The sequence below is a fragment of the Mauremys mutica genome, chromosome 10 (genome assembly GCF_020497125.1).
Source record: "Mauremys mutica isolate MM-2020 ecotype Southern chromosome 10, ASM2049712v1, whole genome shotgun sequence".
NCBI lineage: Eukaryota > Metazoa > Chordata > Testudines > Geoemydidae > Mauremys > Mauremys mutica.
Genome location: NC_059081.1, coordinates 43,530,609 through 43,552,344, shown reverse-complemented (window position 1 = coordinate 43,552,344; position 21,736 = coordinate 43,530,609). Strand labels below are relative to the sequence as shown.

Sequence of the window (21,736 nt, the reverse complement as noted above, 5' to 3'; positions counted from 1 at the left end):
TCTTGAAACTAGGTCAAAACCACAGTTTAAATAACACCAGCTGAGACACAGGAACAAGCCTTCCTATCCAGTGCAATGCCAGTAAACTGGGACTTTCGCTTACAGCAATTTTAATGCTACATTCAAATACTGAATTATAATGTATACATATTTTATTACCAATACAGTTCCACCTGAGGGAGATCTCGATGCAGAACTGAGGAAAGTACTTGTATTACGTGCTGGAGTCACAATGAGGATTTATGTGCCAGTAAGAGGACGTCCACCTCCAAAGATTAGTTGGTCTAAAGTGAATGCCAACATAAGAGACAGGAAAGGGCTAGATATCAAGTCAACTGATTTTGACACTTTCCTACGCTGTGAAAATGTAAACAAATATGATGCTGGAAAATATGTCTTGACTCTGGAGAACAGCAGTGGTAAAAAATCATACACCATGGTTGTGAAAGTACTTGGTAAGTTCCAGAATTATTACTAATCTTAAGTATTAGTTATTTTTAAAATTAATGTAATACCAGTTAATATTTTCTGTATTTTGATGATTAAATCAAATATTTATTTTGCATTCATATAGATACTCCTGGACCTCCTATTAATCTGATTGTAAAAGAAGCATCTAAGGATTCTGCCTTTATTTCCTGGGAGCCTCCTCTAATTGATGGTGGCAGTCCAGTCACAAACTATATTGTTGAAAAACGGGATGCAGAGAGAAAATCATGGTCCACAGTTTCAACTGAATGCCCAAAGACAAGTTTCAGGATAACTAATTTGGAGGAAGGGAAATCATACTTTTTCAGGGTGCTCGCTGAAAATGAATACGGCATTGGTGACCCCTGTGAAACTCGGGATGCTATTAAAGCTTCTGGTGAGAAAACTGAATATTGTTTTCCTACTTTACTTTTAAAATGACCTTGTTTTTAATTTGTAATTGAGACTTACCAATGTTTTTATTCCTTCTAGAAACACCCGGCCCAGTTGTCGACCTAAAAGCTTTGGCTGTAACAAAGTCATCCTGCAATCTAGCCTGGAAAAAGCCTATCAGTGATGGTGGAAGCCGTATCATTGCATATACTGTTGAGATTATGACTGCTGATGATTCATGGCAAGAAGTTATGAGGTCAAAGAACCTCCAGTTTTCAACTAAAGATTTGACGGAAGGGAAGGAGTATACTTTCAGAGTAAGAGCACAGAATGATGCTGGATATGGAACTCCAAGTGAGATTACAGTTGTGGCAAGAGATGATGTTGGTAAGTATTTCTCCAAACTCATTAATACTCTCTTTCATTTATCCAAATTATATGTTGCTTTATACATAATGTCCATCATGCATGGATACATATCAGTTTAGTTTAGAACTGAATTAACATTTTAAAACAAAGGTTTTTATGCTCAAATGAATAATTGATACCTTTTTATTTTGCAGTGGCACCTGATCTTGATTTAAGAGCTCTACCTGATTTGTGCTATTTAGCCAAAGAAGGTAGTAGTTTCCGTCTTAAAATCCCAATTAAAGGAAAACCTGCCCCAACTGTGACATGGAAGAAAGGTGAAGACCAAGTACTCACTGAGACTGGAAGAGTTGCCTTTGAGTCTACAGCAGTTAACACCACTCTTTTGGTACGTGACTGCCAGAAAGATGATGCTGGAAAATACACAATCACTCTGAAGAACAGTGCTGGCAGTAAGGAAGGCACTATTTCCGTAAAAGTTGTTGGCAAACCTGGCATCCCAACCGGACCTGTGAAATTTGAAGAAGTCACAGCTGATGCTATAACCTTAAAATGGGGACCTCCAAAAGACGATGGTGGTTCAGAAATCACTAATTATATCATAGAAAAGAGAGATAATATAAACAATAAATGGGTGACATGTGCTTCTGCTGTCCAGAAAACTACATTTAGAGTTTCAAGACTTCATGAGGGAAATGAATATACTTTCAGGATCAGTGCTGAAAATAAATATGGAGTAGGAGAAGGCCTTAAATCTGACCCTGTGGTTGCAAGACATCCATTTGGTAATAATAAATAATAATCTTTTTCATTAAAAATGATGTAATCTTGGTATTTCCTTTTAATGCTAATTTATTTTTAACATATTCTAGATGTGCCAGATGCTCCTCCACCACCCAAAATTGTTGATGTTAGGCATGATTCTGCATCTCTAACTTGGACTGACCCAAAGAAAACTGGTGGCTCACCAATCACAGGTATTTGCCTTAAAACCTTCTCACCATTTTTCCCTCTAGCTCTTCTTTCTTCTTAATGAAAAGTAAAATAAAACTATTACTTTTTGTTTTAATGTATCCTTTATGTATCTTTAAAATTATGCTTCTTTTTCATTCATTTAATATATATGCTGTTTTTAAAATAATAATAAAAAAATTAAAATTAAAAGTTAGAAATAAAGAGGAATTGTGACATTATAGCTGTTTCATGCACATATGGCCAAATCTTGTAAGGAAGGGACAATAGGTGCACCTATATAAATTCATATTTGCATGCATAAATTAGTATTTGTATTCACAAAACATGTAACTGCATATATCTGTAATTTACATTCATATCTATTCCTTAGTCTGATACAGATACAGCAGTAGTATGCTGGGCAGTTAACTGTGCAAATGAAAATTTTTATAATATCAACTGCTATTTTACATTTTACTATTCATCTTTGTAGGTTATCACCTTGAATTTAAAGAAAGAAATAGCCTTCTGTGGAAGAGAGCTAACAAGACTCCATTAAGAATGAAAGACTTCAGAGTAACAGGGTTAACTGAAGGTCTGGAATATGAATTCAGAGTGATGGCAATCAACCTGGCAGGAGTAGGTAAACCAAGCCTGCCATCTGAACCAATCGTGGCACTTGATCCCATTGGTAAGTCATCAGAAGGAAAAAGAGAAAATTCTGTGGGTTGAAAAATATTGGCATTTGTTTTACTATTGTTTTATTTTAATTTTTTTAAAGATCCTCCTGGGAAACCTGAAGTTATCAATATAACTAGGAACTCAGTAACTCTCATTTGGACAGAACCAAAGTATGATGGTGGACATAAGTTAATTGGCTACATAGTTGAAAAACGTGACTTGCCTTCAAAATCTTGGACAAAAGCTAATCATGTGAATGTTCCAGACTGTGCATTTACTGTAACTGACCTTGTTGAAGGTGGGAAGTATGAGTTCAGAATTAGAGCAAAGAACACTGCTGGTGCTATCAGTCCACCATCAGAACCTACAGGAACCATAATATGCAAGGATGAGTATGGTACGTAGACCGTATCAAAAATATAGGGGAGGTGGTTGGTTTATTAAGTTATTGTTTAAAATACACTCTCTTGCTCTCTTTTCTGACAAACATGCTTTTCTTTTACAGAGGCACCAACTATTGTTATTGATCCTACATTGAAAGAAGGCTTGACCGTTAAAGCAGGAGATACAATTACAATGTCTGCTATTAGCATCCATGGCAAACCACTTCCAACTTCAGCATGGTCCAAAGCAGGAAAAGACTTTAAGCCTTCAGATATTGTACACATTGAAACAACTCCAACTTCCTCCACACTTAATGTCAAATATGCAGCCAGGAAAGATTCTGGTGAATACACAATCACTGCAAGCAATCCTTTTGGAACTAAACAGGAGCATGTGCATGTGAAAGTTTTAGATGTACCTGGACCCCCTGGGCCTATTGAGGTCAGCAACGTCTCAGCTGAAAAAGCTACTCTTACCTGGTCACCTCCTGCAGAAGATGGTGGATCACCCATCAAGTCTTATGTACTTGAAAAGAGAGAAACTAGCCGACTCCTGTGGACTTTAATTGCTGAAAATATAGAAACTTGCAGGCATGTTGTTAGCAAGCTCATTCAAGGAAATGAATACATCTTCCGTGTCTCAGCTGTGAACCAGTATGGCAAGGGTGAACCAGTACAGTCAGAACCAGTTAAAATGGTGGATAGATTTGGTAAGTAGAAAAGGTTAACACTTTAACCAAGTGTTCATTATAGTATTTAAAGGCTCATATATGTTTCAAAAACTCTGTATTTTTTTCCTATTAGGTCCCCCAGGTCCTCCTGGAAAACCGGAAGTAACAAATGTGACTAAAAATAGTGCAACTGTTACCTGGAAAAGGCCAATTGATGATGGTGGTAGTGAGATCACAGGCTACTATGTGGAAAGGAAAGAAAAGAAAGGTTTGAGATGGGTCAGAGTAACGAAGAAACCAGTTTCAGACCTTAGATGCAAAGTGACTGGACTCCTAGAAGGAAATGAATATGAATTCCGCGTCAGTGCAGAAAATAGAGCAGGGGTTGGACCACCAAGTGATGCTTCAAACCCAGTACTAATTAAAGACGCTGCATGTTAGTATCATGTCTTTACTGCAGAGTTCACCATAGAGTATTAATATTTTGGTTGCCTATAAAAACTCAGGTCTAATATAATGTTGGAATTTTGTCTTTTTTTCACTACTGCAGATCCACCAGGTCCACCTTCAAACCCACGAGTGATTGATACTACAAAGACCAGTGCTTCTTTAACATGGGGCAAACCTCATTATGATGGTGGACTTGACATCATTGGCTACATAGTAGAACATCAAAAGGAAGGGGAAGAAGAATGGGTAAAAGACACAACAGGAACTGCTTTAAGAATCACTGAATTTGTTGTTGCTAATCTCCAGCCAGGAGCCAAATACAATTTTAGAATCATTGCCATCAATGCTGTGGGTGCTGGTGAACCAGCACAAATTCCAAGTGTTGAAATCAAAGATCGGGAAATGATTCCTGATTTTGAATTAGATGCTGAGCTGAGAAGAACACTTGTTGTTAGAGCTGGGCTGAGTATTCGGATATTTGTGCCAATTAAAGGTCGTCCAACTCCTGAAGTTACATGGACAAAAGATGATATCCCACTTAAAGCACGTGCCAACATTGAAAATACAGACTCTTTTACTCTTCTAATTATGACAGAGTGTAATAGATATGATGCTGGAAAATATATAATGACCCTTGAAAATGCTGCTGGTAAGAAAACTGGCTTCGTAAATGTAAAAGTCTTGGATACACCAGGACCACCAATAAATCTTAAGCCTAGGGAAATAACTAAAGACAGCATCGTCCTGCACTGGGATATGCCTCTATTAGATGGTGGCTCACGTATAACAAATTATATTGTTGAAAAACGTGAAGCAACACGAAAGGCATATTCAACAATCACCACCAACTGCCAGAAATGTTCCCTTAGGATTCCTAATTTGGTTGAAGGATGTGAATATTACTTCAGAGTGCTGGCTGAAAATGAGTTCGGTATTGGTGAACCAGCTGAAACTACAGAACCTGTAAGAGCCTCTGAAGCACCATCACCACCTGAGAGCCTCAATATTATGGATATAACAAAGAGCACAGTTAGCCTTGCTTGGCCAAAGCCAGAACATGATGGTGGAAGCAAGATCACTGGTTATATAATTGAAGCACAGAAAAAAGGTTCCACTCAATGGACACACATCACAACTGTGAAAACGTTAGACTGTGTAGTGAAGAATCTAACTGAAAATGAGGAATACACTTTCCAGGTTATGGCAGTTAATAGTGCTGGAAGAAGTGATCCAAGAGAGAGCAGACCAGTTGTTGTTAAAGAGCAGATGATGCTTCCTGAATTTGACCTCCGTGGAATCTACCAGAAATCGGTCATTGCCAGAGCTGGTGACAACATCAAAATTGAGATCCCTGTGCTTGGTCGTCCAAGACCAACTGTGACATGGAAAAAAGAAGACCAGCTGCTTAAACAGACACACAGGGTAAACTTTGAAAACACTGCAACCGCGACCATACTAACCATCAACGAATGCACAAGAAATGATAGTGGCCGATATCCCCTATCAGCTAAAAATATTGTTGGAGAAGTTAGTGATGTGATTACTGTCCTGGTTCATGATATTCCTGGCCCTCCTATGGGACCCATCAAATTTGATGAAGTTTCATCTGACTTTGTAATTTTCTCATGGGAACCTCCTCAGAATGATGGAGGGGTACCAATAAGTAATTATGTTGTAGAAATGCGTCAGACTGACAGTACCACATGGACTGAGTTAGCAACCACTGTTATACGTACCATGTTTAAAGCTACTCATCTTACTACTGGAGTTGAGTATCAGTTCCGTGTTAAAGCTCAAAACAGATATGGAACAGGTCCAGCCCTTTCTTCAGAACCTGTAATTGCCAACTATCCATTTAAGGTTCCTGGGCCTCCAGGTACTCCTCAGGTGATTGCAGTCACAAAAGAGTCAATGACCATTAGCTGGAATGAGCCTGTTACTGATGGTGGAAGTCCAATTTTGGGATATCATGTTGAAAGAAAAGAACGAAATAGCATTCTTTGGCAGACTGTAAGTAAAGCATTGGTGGTAGGCAATCTCTTTAAATCAAGTGGACTTACTGATGGCATTGCATATGAATTCCGTGTTATAGCAGAAAATATGGCTGGCAAAAGTAAACCAAGCAAACCGTCTGATCCAGTGTTTGCTCTAGACCCTATAGATCCTCCTGGTAAACCAATACCTCTCAACATTACAAGACATGCAGTAACACTTAAGTGGACTAAACCAGAATATAATGGAGGTTTTAAGATAACTGGTTACACTGTTGAAAAGAGAGACCTTCCTAATGGTCGTTGGCTAAAGGCTAACTTTAGCAATATACTAGAGACAGATTTCACTGTAAGTGGTCTGACAGAAGATGCTGCTTATGAATTCCGTGTGATTGCCAGAAATGCTGCTGGGGCAGTTAGCCAACCATCTGAGCCATCAGATGCAATAACGTGCAGAGATGACATTGAAGCACCAAGGATAATGGTGGATGCCAAATACAAGGACACTTTAGTACTGAAAGCAGGTGAAGTTTTCAGACTTGAGGCTGATGTTACAGGTCGACCTCCACCAACCCTGACATGGACAAAAGATGAAAAAGAGCTAGAAGACACAGGAAAATTAGAAATAAAAAAGGCAGATTTCTCTACTGTTGTGATCAACAAAGATTCTGCCAGAAGAGATGGCGGTGCATATACGCTTACTGCATCTAATCCTGGTGGCTTTGCAAAGCATATCTTCAATGTTAAAGTTCTTGATAGACCTGGTCCACCCGAAGGGCCTTTGGCTGTGTCTGAGGTTACAAGTGAAAAATGCGTACTGTCATGGTTACCACCTCTGGATGATGGAGGAGCAAAGATTGACCACTATGTCGTTGAAAAACGAGAAACTAGCAGACTAGCATGGACAAACGTGGCCTCAGAAGTTCCAATAACTAAACAGAAGGTCACTAACCTATTAAAAGGCAATGAATATGTGTTCCGTGTTATGGCTGTTAACAAATATGGGGTTGGCGAAGTCCTGGAATCAGAGCCTATTCTTGCAGTAAATCCATATGTGCCACCTGATCCGCCCAAAACACCGGAAGTTACAGCAATTACAAAAGATTCTATGATTGTCTGTTGGGGACGTCCTGATTCTGATGGTGGAAGCCCAATAACCAATTACATTGTAGAACGCCGTGACAGAGCTGGACTACGCTGGGTGAAATGTAACAAACGGGTTGTTACGGACTTACGTTATAAAGTATCTGGACTAACAGAAGGTCATGAGTATGAATACAGAATAATGGCTGAAAACGCTGCTGGAATTAGTGAACCAAGTCCAACCAGTCAATTCTATAAAGCCTGTGATACTGTGTTTAAGCCTGGTCCACCAGGTAATCCTCGTGTCTTGGACACTAGCAAGTCCTCAATTACAATAGCTTGGAATAAACCAATTTATGATGGTGGCTCAGAAATCACAGGTTATATGGTTGAGATAGCACTACCTGAAGAAGATGAATGGAAAATTGTAACTCCATCAGCAGGACTGAAGGCTACTTCTTTTACCATCACAGATCTTAAAGAAAACCAGGAGTATAAGATCCGAATATATGCCATGAATTCTGAAGGCATTGGAGAACCTGCCCTTGTTCCTGGATCACCAAAGGCTGAAGAAAGAATGCTACCTCCAGAGATTGAGCTGGATGCAGAACTACGTAAAGTTATCAATATCAGAGCCTGCTGTACTTTAAGACTCTTTGTCCCAATCAAAGGAAGACCAGCACCTGAAGTGAAATGGACAAGAGAACATGGAGAGTCTTTAGATAAAGCTACTATTGAATCAACAAGCTCTTATACTCTACTTACTGTTGGAAATGTAAATAGATTTGACAGTGGCAAGTATATATTGACAATAGAAAATAGTTCAGGCAGTAAATCAGCATTTGTAAATGTCAGGGTTCTTGATACACCTGGAGCACCACAAGATTTGAAAATAAAAGAAGTCACAAAATCATCTGTTACACTCACATGGGAGCCTCCTCTCATAGATGGAGGTTCAAAAATAAAAAATTATATTGTTGAAAAGCGTGAGTCAACAAGAAAAGCTTATTCAACGGTTATTGCCAATTGCCACAAGACCAGCTGGAAAGTAGACAACCTGCAGGAAGGTTGCAACTATTATTTCAGAGTCCTAGCTGAAAATGAGTATGGAATAGGCCTTCCAGTTGAAACTCCAGAATCAGTGAAAGTGTCAGAAAGACCACTGCCCCCAGGAAAGATAACTGTGTTGGATGTGACAAGAAATAGTGTATCCTTGTCATGGGAAAAACCTGAACATGATGGAGGTAGCAGAATTCTGGGTTATATTGTAGAAATGCAAAGCAAAGGCAGTGAAAAATGGGCAACGTGTGCTACAGTAAAAGTTACTGAAGCCACTATAACTGGACTGATACAAGGGGAGGAATATTCCTTCCGTGTTTCAGCTCAGAATGAAAAAGGTATCAGCGATCCTCGACAACTGGGCATACCTGTTGTTGCAAAAGATCTTGTGATTCCACCAGCTTTCAAATTATTGTTCACCACTTTCAGTGTCCTAGCAGGAGAGGACTTAAAGATTGACATCCCATTTGTTGGTCGACCCAAACCAGCTGTATTATGGCATAAAGACAATGTGCCACTGAAACAGACTACTAGAGTAAATGCAGAAAGTTCAGAAAACAGCACATTGCTAACAATAAAAGAAGCCTGCAAAGAGGATGTTGGACCATATATAGTCAAACTTACAAATTCTGCAGGTGAAGCTACTGAAACTCTTAATATTGTTGTCCTTGATAAACCAGGGCCTCCAACTGGACCAGTAAAGATAGATGAAGTAACAGCAGATAGTATCACCATTTCCTGGGAACCACCAAAATATGATGGTGGCAGCTCTATCAACAATTATATTGTAGAAAAACGGGACACTTCTACTACTGTCTGGCACATTGTGTCAGCTACTGTTGCCAGAACAACAATAAAAGCATGTAGATTAAAGACTGGAAGTGAATATCAGTTCAGAATTGCAGCTGAGAACAGATATGGAAAGAGTACATATCTCACATCAGAGTCTGTTGTAGCCCAATATCCATTCAAAGTTCCTGGTCCACCTGGAACACCTTTTGTATCGGCTCGCTCAAAAGATAGCATGGTGGTACAGTGGCATGAACCAGTTAATGATGGAGGTAGCAAGATCATTGGGTACCATTTGGAACGCAAAGAAAGAAATAGCATCCTCTGGGTTAAACTAAACAAAACATCTATTCCTGACACTAAATTTAAGACAACTGGCCTTGAAGAGGGACTTGAATATGAGTTCAGAGTTTATGCAGAAAATATAGTGGGTATTGGAAAGGCAAGTAAAGTATCTGAATGTTATACAGCACATGACCCATGTGATCCTCCAGGTCGTCCAGAACCTATAATTGTCACAAGGAACTCAGTAACCCTTCAGTGGAAGAAACCTGAATACGATGGTGGAAGCAAAATCACAGGCTATGTTGTTGAAAAGAAGGAGTTACCAGATGGTCGCTGGATGAAAGCAAGCTTTACAAATGTCATTGAGACTCAGTTTGCAGTAACTGGCCTAGTGGAAAATCAGAGGTATGAGTTCCGTGTCATAGCAAGAAATGCTGCAGGTGTTTTCAGTGAACCATCTGAAAGCTCAGGGGCAATCACAGTCAAAGATGAAGTAGAGCCACCTCGTATAAGTATGGATCCAAAATATAAAGAAACAATTATAGTAAATGCTGGTGAGTCATTCAAGATTGATGCTGATGTTTATGGCAAACCATTACCTTCCATTCACTGGCTAAAAGGTGATCACGAATTAGCAAACACAGCTCATCTGGAAATAAAAAGCACAGATTTTGCAACAAGCCTCAGTGTAAAAGAAGCCATTCGTGTTGATAGTGGTCATTATGTACTGCTGGCAAAGAATGTTGCAGGTGAAAAAACAGCTTCTGTTCATGTCAAAGTTCTTGATAGACCTGGGCCACCTGAAGGTCCTGTTGATATAACAGGAGTTACTGCTGAAAAATGTGTATTGGCTTGGAAACCCCCACTACAGGATGGTGGTAGTAATATTTCACACTACATTGTAGAAAGAAGAGAAACTAGCCGCTTAGTTTGGACTGTAGTGGACTCCAATGTGCAAACCCTTAGTTGCAAAGTTACAAAACTTTTGGAAGGAAATGAATATGTCTTCCGTATCATGGCTGTAAACAAATATGGTGTTGGTGAACCTCTTGAATCTGAACCAGTAATTGCAAAGAACCCATTTGTTGTGCCACTTCCACCAAATGCCCCAGAAGTCTCAGCCATTACCAAAGATTCAATGATTGTTGTATGGGAAAGACCAGCCTCAGATGGCGGTAGTGAAATTCTGGGCTATGTTCTTGAAAAACGAGATAAAGAAGGCATTCGCTGGACAAGATGCAACAAGCGTTTGGTTAGTGAACTGAGATACAGGGTGACTGGACTTATAGAAAACCATGACTATGAGTACAGAGTCTCAGCTGAAAATGCTGCTGGTCTTAGTGAACCAAGCCTACCTTCCACTTACTATAAGGCTTGTGATCCTATTTACAAGCCAGGTCCACCTAATAATCCCAAAGCAATAGATGTGACAAGATCTTCAGTTTTCCTTTCATGGAGCAAACCAATCTATGATGGTGGCAGTGAAATCCAGGGATACATTGTTGAAAAATGTGATGTAAGTGTTGGTGACTGGACAATTTGTACCCCACCAACTGGAATCAAGAAAACAAATATGGAAGTAGAAAATTTATTAGAAAAACATGAATATAAATTCCGTATCTGTGCTGTTAATAAAGCTGGAGTTGGAGAGCATGCTGATGTTCCTGGTACTGTTATTGTTGAAGAAAAATTGGAAGCTCCAGACCTTGATCTTGACCTAGACTTAAGGAAAATTGTAAATGTAAGGGCAGGTGGTTCCTTAAGATTATTTGTTCCTATTAGAGGGCGTCCAACCCCTGAAGTAAAATGGGGTAAAATGGATGGTGAGATCAGAGAGGCAGCTATTATTGACATTACTAGCAGCTTTACTTCCCTTGTTCTTGACAATGTTAACAGATTTGATACTGGAAAATACACCCTTACTTTAGAAAACAGTAGTGGAATAAAGTCTGCCTTTGTCAGTGTACGGGTACTAGACACCCCAAGTCCACCTGTTAACCTAAAAATTAAGGAGATCACCAAAGACTCCGTTTCACTTTCATGGGAACCTCCTTTACTGGATGGTGGAGCTAAAATTAAAAATTATATTGTTGAAAAGCGTGAAGCAACAAGAAAGGCCTATGCAGCTGTTGCAACAAATTGCCACAAGACCTCATGGAAAGTAGACCAACTTCAGGAGGGCAGCAATTACTACTTCAGAGTCACTGCTGAGAATGAATTTGGAATTGGCCTTCCTGCAGAAACCATTGACCCAATTAAGGTTTCTGAAGTTCCTCAACCTCCAGGGAAAATAACAGTGGATGATGTCACAAGAAACAGTGTATTGCTTAACTGGTCAAAGCCGGAACATGATGGTGGTAGCAAAATCTTACAATATATTGTTGAAATGCAAGTTAAGGGCAGTGACAAATGGTCAGAATGTGCATGTGTAAAAGCACTTGAAGCACTTATTACTAACCTAACTCAAGGAGAAGAATATCTATTTAGAGTAATAGCTGTAAATGAAAAGGGCAAGAGTGATCCACGATCTCTTGCAGTTCCAGTGGTCGCCAAAGACCTTGTTATTGAACCAGATGTAAGACCTGCATTCCACAGTTACAGTATCCAGGTGGGTCAAGATCTAAAAGTAGAAATACCAATTTCTGGTCGACCTAAGCCGACTGTTACTTGGACAAAAGATGGCCAACCGTTAAAGCAGACAACAAGAGTTAATGTTAATGATTTGCCTAATCTCACTGTACTGAATATTAAAGAAACACACAAAGAGGACAGTGGCATGTATGGAATCACAGTTGCTAATGTTATTGGACAAAAGTCTGCATGTGTTGAAATTATAACACTAGACAAGCCTGATCCTCCAAGAGGCCCTGTAAAGTTTGATGATATTAGTGCTGAAAGCATTACAGTATCATGGAATCCTCCACTGTATACAGGTGGCTGCCAAATCACCAACTACATTGTTCATAAGAGAGATACAACAACCACTGTATGGGAAACTGTTTCAGCTGCTGTTGCAAGAACTACCCTAAAGGTGACTAAACTGAAAACTGGCTCAGAATATCAGTTTAGAATATTTGCTGAAAACAGATATGGACAGAGCTTTGCCTTGGAATCTGAACCAGTTGTAGCTCAGTACCCCTATAAAGAACCAGGTCCTCCTGGCACACCATTTGTAACAACAGTAACAAAAGATTCTATGGTTGTACAGTGGCATGAACCAATTAATGATGGTGGAAGTAAAGTTTTGGGTTACCATCTTGAGAGAAAGGAAAGAAACAGCATTTTATGGACAAAAATAAACAAGACCATTATTCAAGACACGCATTATAAAACAACTAACCTTGAAGAAAGCATTGAATATGAATTTAGGGTTTCTGCAGAAAATATTGTTGGTGTAGGAAAAGCAAGCAAAGTTTCAGAGTGCTATGTAGCCCGAGACCCCTGTGATCCTCCAGGATGCCCAGAAGCCATAATTGTGAAAAGAAGCTCTATTACTCTACAGTGGACCAAACCAGAATATGATGGAGGTAGCAAGATTACTGGTTATATTGTAGAAAAACGTGACTTACCTGATGGCCGCTGGATGAAAGCTAGCTTCACCAATGTCATTGAAACTCAGTTCACTGTAACAGGGCTTACTGAAGATGAAAGATATGAATTTAGAGTCATAGCAAAGAATGCTGCAGGTGCAATAAGCAAACCCTCTGATAGTACAGGACCAATAACAGCGAAGGATGAAGTTGAGCTTCCAAGAATCTCAATGGATCCAAAATACAAAGATACAATTGTTGTAAATGCTGGAGAAATGTTCAAACTTGAGGCTGATGTCCATGGAAAGCCACTACCTACCATTAAGTGGTTCAAAGGAGATAAGGAACTTGAAGAAACTGCTAGATGTGAGATAAAGAACACTGATTTCAAGGCATTAGTTATTGTAAAAGATGCCATTAGAGTTGATGGTGGACAGTACATTTTACAAGCCTCTAACATTGCAGGAACAAAGTCAGTACCTGTAAATGTAAAAGTATTGGACAGACCAGGTCCACCAGAAGGCCCAATTCAAGTTACTGGAATTACTTCTGAAAAATGTTCATTGTCATGGAATCCACCACTACATGACGGTGGTAGTGACATTTCTCACTACATTGTTGAGAAGAGAGAAACTAGCCGCCTTGCTTGGACTGTTGTTGCTTCAGATGTTGTAGCCACAATGCTGAAAGTAACAAAACTTTTGGAAGGTAATGAGTATATTTTCCGTATAATGGCAGTTAACAAATATGGTGTTGGTGAGCCTCTGGAGTCTGTTCCAGTACTTATGAAAAATCCATTTGTAGTTCCTGGTCCACCAAAGGCACTGGAAATTACCAACATCACAAAGGATTCCATGACTGTCTGCTGGAGCAGGCCAGATAGTGATGGAGGCAGTGAAATTATTGGTTACATTGTAGAAAAGAGAGACAGAGCTGGCATCAGATGGACAAAATGTAATAAACGCAGAATTACAGATTTGCGATTAAGAGTCACTGGACTAACAGAAGACCATGAGTATGAATTCAGAGTATCTGCTGAAAATGCTGCTGGAATTGGTGAACCGAGCCAAGCTTCTCCTTATTTTAAAGCTTGTGACCCTGTGTTTAAACCTGGTCCACCCACTAATGCTCATGTTGTAGATACCACCAAAAATTCAATTACACTTGCTTGGGGTAAACCTATTTATGATGGTGGTAGTGAAATCCAAGGATATATTGTGGAGCTCTGTAAAGCAGAGGAAGAAGAATGGACAGTAGCTACTCCACAGACTGGGCTGTGTGTCACTCGATTTGAGATTAGAAAACTTATTGAACATCAGGAATATAAAGTACGAGTGTGTGCCCTCAATAAAATTGGTGTAGGAGAGGCTGCATCAGTTCCTGGAACTGTTAAACCAGAAGACAAGCTTGAAGCTCCTGAACTTGATATTGATTCAGAACTAAGGAAAGGAATATTGGTTAGAGCTGGTGGATCTGCTAGGATTCACATACCATTCAGAGGACGACCAACACCTGAAATCACATGGTCTCGGGAAGAAGGTGAATTTACAGATAAGGTTCAAATTGAAAAAGGCATAAACTACACACAACTATCCATCGATAACTGTGATAGAAATGATACTGGCAAGTACATTCTTAAGTTAGAGAACAGCAGTGGCTCTAAGTCTGCATTTGTTACAGTAAAAGTCCTTGACACACCAGGACCACCACAAAATTTAGTAGTAAAAGATGTTAAGAAAAATTATGCAGTACTATCCTGGGAACTACCCGCTAATGATGGTGGAGCAAAAGTAAAGAATTATGTGATTGACAAACGTGAGTCAACCAGAAAGGCATATGCAAATGTGAGTGCTAAATGTGGCAAAACAAGCTTTAAAGTTGAAAACCTTACAGAAGGAGCAACTTATTATTTCAGAGTTATGGCTGAAAATGAATTTGGAATTGGTATTCCAGCTGAAACTATAGATGCTGTGAAAGCCTCAGAGCCACCTTTGCCTCCTGGGAAAGTCAGTCTCACTGATGTGACTCACACAAGTGCATCACTTACATGGGAGAAACCTGAACATGATGGAGGTAGCAGAATTTTGGGGTACATAGTTGAAATGCAGCCTAAAGGAATAGAAAAATGGAGTGTTGTCACTGAGACCAAAGTGTGCTGTGCAGTTGTATCCGGTTTGAGTTCAAATCAAGAATATCAGTTCCGTGTGATAGCCTACAATGAAAAAGGCAAAAGTGATCCCAGAGCACTTGCAATTCCTGTGATAGCTAAAGATTTGACAATTGAGCCAAGTTTCAAGCTGATGTTTAATACTTACAGTGTTCAAGCTGGAGAAGATCTTAAGATAGAAGTACCATTTATTGGCCGACCCACCCCTAAGATTACTTGGACAAAAGATGAGCAGCCACTTAAACAGACAACCAGGTTAAATGTTCATGACACACCAACATCCACTATCTTACATATTAAAGAAAGTAATAAGGATGACTTTGGCAAATATGCAGTAACAGCATCAAACACAGCAGGCATAGCTACAGAGCACCTGAGCATAATTGTACTTGAAAAGCCAGGCCCTCCGCGAGGACCTGTCCGCTTTGATGAAGTTAGCGCAAACTTTGTTGTTTTATCATGGGATGCACCAGATTATACTGGAGGCTGCCAGATAACCAACTACATAGTAGAGAAACGTGACACAACCACCACCACCTGGCAGATGGTATCAGCAACAGTTGCAAGAACAGCAATCAAAGTGGCAAATCTTAAAACAAATTCTGAATACCAGTTTAGAATTTGTGCTGAAAACAGATATGGAAAGAGCTCTCCACTGGATTCTAAAGCAGTTGTTGTACAATACCCATATAAGGAACCTGGGGCACCAGGAACACCATTTGTTACATCAGCTTCCAAGGATCATATGATTGTACAGTGGAATGAACCAGTTAATGATGGAGGAAGCAAGGTTCTTGGCTACCATCTTGAGCGTAAAGATAAAAACAGCATTCTTTGGACAAAGTTGAACAAGGCCCTCATTCCAGACACCAAATATAAAACAGATGGCCTTGAAGAAGGTCTTGAATATGAGTTCAGAGTTTCTGCTGAAAACATTGTTGGCATTGGTAAAGTTAGCAAAGTATCTGAACTGTATGTTGCCCGTGATCCATGTGATCCACCTGGCCGCCCAGATCCCATTGTTATTACAAGAAATTATGTTACAATAAACTGGAAAAAACCCGAGTACGATGGTGGTAGCAAAATAACTGGATATATTGTAGAAAAGAAAGAACTACCTGAAGGTCGTTGGATGAAAGCCAGCTTTACAAATGTACTAGAAACAGAATTTACAGTAACTGGTCTTGCTGAAAACCAAATATATGAATTTAGAGTAATTGCAAGAAATGCAGCTGGTAGCTTGAGTGAACCATCTGAAAGCACAGGGCCAATTACTGCTAGAGATGAAATTGAAGCACCAAGAGCTTCATTGGATCCAAAATACAAAGATGTCATTGTTGTTCATGCTGGAGAAACCTTTGTTCTTGAGGCTGACATCCATGGTAAACCTATTCCTGACATTACATGGTCAAAAGATGGAAAAGAGCTTGAAGAAACAACTGCAAGAATGGAAATTAAATCTACACTTCAGAGAACAACTCTCACCGTCAAAGACTGCATAAGAATTGATGGAGGTCACTACTCACTTAAACTCAGCAATGTAGGGGGTACAAAATCTATACCAATCACAGTAAAAGTGCTTGACAGGCCAGGACCTCCAGAGGGTCCTTTGAAGATTACCAGTGTCACGGCAGAAAAATGTTACTTGGCATGGGCCCCGCCTTTACATGATGGTGGTTCTAGTATCTCACATTACATCATTGAGAAGAGAGAGACAAGCAGACTTTCCTGGACACTAGTGGCATCTGATGTGCAAGCTCTTAACCACAAAGTAACCAGACTCCTTCCAGGCAATGAATATATTTTCCGTGTAATGGCTGTGAACAAATTTGGAATCGGAGAACCACTGGAATCTGAGCCTGTTGTGGCTTGTAATCCATACAAACCTCCAGGTCCTCCTTCAGTGCCAGAAGTTTCAGCAATCACAAAAGATTCTATGATTGTAATGTGGGGTCGTCCAGTAGACAATGGTGGAGCTGAAATTGAAGGTTACATACTTGAAAAGCGCGACAAAGATGGTATTCGATGGACCAAGTGCCATAAGAAAAGGCTAACAGACTTGCGGTTCAGAGTAACTGGACTTACAGATGGGCATTTCTATGAATTCAGAGTTTCTGCTGAAAATGCAGCTGGTGTAGGTGAGTCTAGCGAGCCATCCATTTTCTATCGTGCATGTGATGCACTGTATCCACCAGGCCCACCAAGTAATCCAAAGGTGACAGACACTTCCAGATCATCAGTGTCCCTTGCATGGAACAAGCCTATTTATGATGGTGGCGCTCCCATTAAGGGATATGTTGTGGAAGTAAAAGAAGCTACTGCTGATGAATGGATTACTTGCACACCACCAACAGGACTACAAGGGAAACAGTTCACTGTAACAAAACTTAAAGAAAACAATGAATACAATTTCCGCATCTGTGCCATTAACTCTGAAGGAGTCGGGGAACCTGCAACTATACCTGGTACAGTCATTGCAGCTGACAAAATAGAACCTCCTGAAATTGAACTAGATGCAGATCTCAGAAAAGTAGTCACTGTACGTGCGAGTGGTACATTACGTCTGTTTGTTACCATCAAAGGAAGACCAGAACCTGAAGTCAAATGGGAAAAAGCAGAAGGCACCATTAGTGACCGAGCTCAGATTGAGGTTACCAGTTCATATACAATGCTCGTCATTGATAATGTAAACAGATTTGACAGTGGTAGATACAACCTGACTTTAGAAAATAATAGTGGCAAAAAATCAGCTTTTGTTAATGTCAGAGTGCTTGATTCCCCCAGTGCACCGGTTAACTTGACAATCAGAGAAGTTAAGAGAGATTCAGTAGCATTAGCCTGGGAACCACCACTTATTGATGGTGGAGCTAAAATTACGAACTACATCATTGAAAAGCGAGAATCTACTAGAAAGGCATATGCCACTGTTACAAATAACTGCACTAAAAATACCTTCAAAATTGATCAGCTACAGGAAGGATGCATTTACTACTTCCGTGTCTTGGCAGCAAATGAATATGGAGTTGGTTTGCCAGCAGAAACAGCTGAACCAGTTAAGGTTTCTGAACCACCGTATCCACCTGGAAAAGTAACTCTTGTTGATGTGACTCGCAACACTGCTACGATTACATGGGAGAAACCAGAGAGTGATGGTGGCAGTAAAATTACCGGTTATATAGTGGAAATGCAAACTAAAGGAAGTGAAAAATGGAGCACTTGTACCCAAGTTAAGACACTAGAAGCAACAATAACAGGCTTAAGTAAGGGAGAGGAATACACTTTCAGAGTGATTGCTATTAATGAAAAAGGGAAGAGTGATCCAAGACAACTTGGAGTTCCAGTAGTTGCAAAAGATATTGAAATCCAGCCTTCTGCTGAACTTCTTTTCAGTACTTTCAGTGTTAAAGCTGGAGATGATCTTAAGATTGATGTGCCGATCAGAGGTAGGCCTCCACCAACAGCTAGCTGGAGGAAAGATGGACAGACCTTAAAAGAGACAACTAGGGTAAATGTTCAGACATCAAAGACTTCAACATTGCTGACCATCAAGGAAGCTTCAAAGGAAGATGTTGGAAATTATGAATTATGTATTTCCAACAGTGCTGGATCTACAACATTTTCTATCACTGTAATTGTTCTTGACAGACCAGGACCTCCATGTGATGTACATATTGACAGTGTTAGCGCAGATAATGTAACTTTATCTTGGAAACCTCCAGTGTATGATGGTGGCTGCCATATTAGCAATTACATTGTGGAGAAGCGAGAAACTACCACAACAATATGGGATGTAGTGTCTGCAGCAGTTGCAAGAACATCGATTAAAGTAGCGCGTCTAACCACAGGATCTGAATATCAGTTCCGTGTGTATGCAGAAAACCGCTATGGTAGGAGCACCTATATTGAGTCTCCCTCTGTTGTTGCAGAGTATCCATTTAAGCCACCTGGTCCACCTGGAACTCCTCAAGTAGTACATGCAACTAAAACTTTCATGACTGTAAGTTGGCAGGAACCAGTGAATGATGGAGGTAGCAAAGTAATTGGATATCATCTTGAAAGGAAAGAAAGAAGCAGCATTCTTTGGACAAAAGTAAACAAAAGCCTCATAAGTGATACACAAATGAAGGTCACTGGCCTTGAAGAAGGACTAATGTATGAATATCGTGTGTATGCTGAAAATATTGCAGGAATAGGCAAATGCAGTAAATCATGTGAACCAGCTGCTGCAAGAGACCCATGTGATCCTCCTGGTCAGCCAGAAGTTACTAATATTACAAGAACATGTGTCTCATTGTCATGGTCCAAACCAGAATATGATGGTGGAGCTAAGATTACAGGATATATTATTGAGTGCAGAGAGCTACCGGATGGCCGTTGGCTAAAGTGCAATTACACTAACATACAAGAAACTTTCTTTGATGTGACTGGACTTACAGAAGATCAGCGATATGAATTCCATGTTATTGCAAAGAATGCTGCTGGACTCTTTAGTGCGCCATCTGAATCAACTGGACCTGTGACTGTAAAAGATGATGTTGATGCTCCAAGAATCATGATGGATGTCAAATTTAGGGACATTGTTGTTGTTAAAGCTGGTGAGGTCCTTAAAATCAATGCTGATATTGCAGGACGACCTTCACCTGTGATTTCATGGACAAAGGATGGCAAAGAGATTGAGGAAAAAGCAAGAGTTGAAATAGTCTCAACAGATCACACTACTGCAATAACTGTTAAGGATTGCATTAGACGGGATTCGGGTCAGTATGTATTAACACTGCAGAATGTTGCAGGAACAAGATCTCTGGCTATTAACTGCAAAGTACTTGATAGACCCGGCCCACCTGCAGGCCCATTAGAAATAACTGGCCTTAATGCTGAAAAGTGTCACCTGTCATGGGGACCACCCCAAGAAAATGGAGGTGCAGATATTGATTACTATATTGTAGAAAAACGTGAGACCAGTAGAATTGCATGGACACTTTGTGAAGGAGAGCTTAGAACAACATCCTGTAAAGTGACAAAACTACTTAGAGGAAACGAATACATCTTCAGAGTGATGGGAGTTAATAAATATGGTGTTGGTGAAGCTTTGGAGAGTTATGCAGTCAAGGCCCTAGATCCATTTACAGTTCCAAATCCACCTAAATCTTTAGAGATAACCAGTGTGACAAAGGATTCCATGACCCTGTGCTGGGCAAGGCCCGACAGTGATGGAGGAAATGAGATCTCTGGATACATAATTGAAAGACGTGAGAAAAATAGCCTACGATGGATCCGTGTAAACAAAAAACCAGTTTATGATCTAAGAGTTAAGTCATTAGGTCTTCGAGAAGGATGTGAATATGAATATCGGGTTTATGCAGAAAATGCTGCTGGTCTCAGTCTTCCAAGTGACACTTCACCATTGATTCGGGCAGAAGATCCAGTTTTCATACCATCTCCTCCATCTAAACCTAAGATTCTGGACTCAACAAGATCAAATATAACAATTGGATGGACAAAGCCATTATTTGATGGAGGTGCCCCAGTTACTGGATACACAGTTGAATACAAGAAAACTGATGAAACTGACTGGTCAATAGCTATTCAAAATTTAAGAGGCACAGAGTACAGTGTAATTGGGCTAACATCAGGGTCTGAATATGTCTTCAGAGTAAGATCTATCAACAAAGTTGGTGCTAGTGATCCAAGTGATGTCTCAGAACCTCAGGTAGCAAAGGAAAGAGAAGAAGAACCTGCCTTTGATATTGATAGTGAAATGCGAAAGACTTTAATTGTAAAGGCTGGTGACTCTTTTACAATGACCGTACCTTTCAGGGGAAAACCAGTCCCAAATGTAATGTGGAATAAACCTGAGACAGATCTCCGTACACGAGCATCTATTGATTCTTCAGATTATTGTACCTCACTTACCATAGAGAAAGCAACAAGAAATGATTCTGGAAAATATGCATTAACATTACAAAATGTCCTGAGCACAGCTACCTTGACCTTAGTTGTCAAAGTTCTTGATTCCCCAGGACCTCCATCTAATATTGCTGTAAAAGATGTAACAAAAGAATCTGCAGTGTTATCCTGGGATGTTCCTGAGAATGATGGCGGTGCTCCTGTGAAGAACTATTACATTGAAAAACGAGAGGCTAGCAAGAAGGCTTGGGTCACTATAACCAACAATTGCCATCGCCTTTCCTACAAAGTTACCAGCCTTCAAGAAGGTGCTGTTTACTACTTCAGAGTCTCTGGAGAAAATGAATTTGGTGTTGGAGTACCCACTGAGACCAAAGAAGGAGTTAAAATAACAGGTTTGTTTCAACAATAAAAATACTTAGAGCATAAATTATATATATGCTTAAAATATTTAACATAAAATAATTATTAGTTGTAATAATTATTATTACTTAGAAGTTGTTAATTTTTATACAGCACCAAAGATGTGCATAAGGGTTTTACAAATATAAGAGAA

General features: G+C 39.8%; 1 protein-coding gene across 1 annotated transcript in view; it reads left to right on the top strand.

Annotated features, from left to right (window-relative positions):
* The window catches only part of TTN (titin), a 309,757-nt gene that overhangs the window by 258,561 nt on the left and 29,460 nt on the right, over positions 1–21,736 (top strand). Inside the window, exons 146-155 of the mRNA XM_045032840.1 lie at positions 168–455; positions 575–865; positions 961–1,248; positions 1,425–2,015; positions 2,103–2,207; positions 2,678–2,875; positions 2,966–3,262; positions 3,371–3,958; positions 4,053–4,355; positions 4,470–21,575. Of these exons, the coding sequence (XP_044888775.1) occupies positions 168–455; positions 575–865; positions 961–1,248; positions 1,425–2,015; positions 2,103–2,207; positions 2,678–2,875; positions 2,966–3,262; positions 3,371–3,958; positions 4,053–4,355; positions 4,470–21,575 (20,055 nt within the window). The remainder of the gene's footprint in view (positions 1–167; positions 456–574; positions 866–960; positions 1,249–1,424; positions 2,016–2,102; positions 2,208–2,677; positions 2,876–2,965; positions 3,263–3,370; positions 3,959–4,052; positions 4,356–4,469; positions 21,576–21,736) is intronic.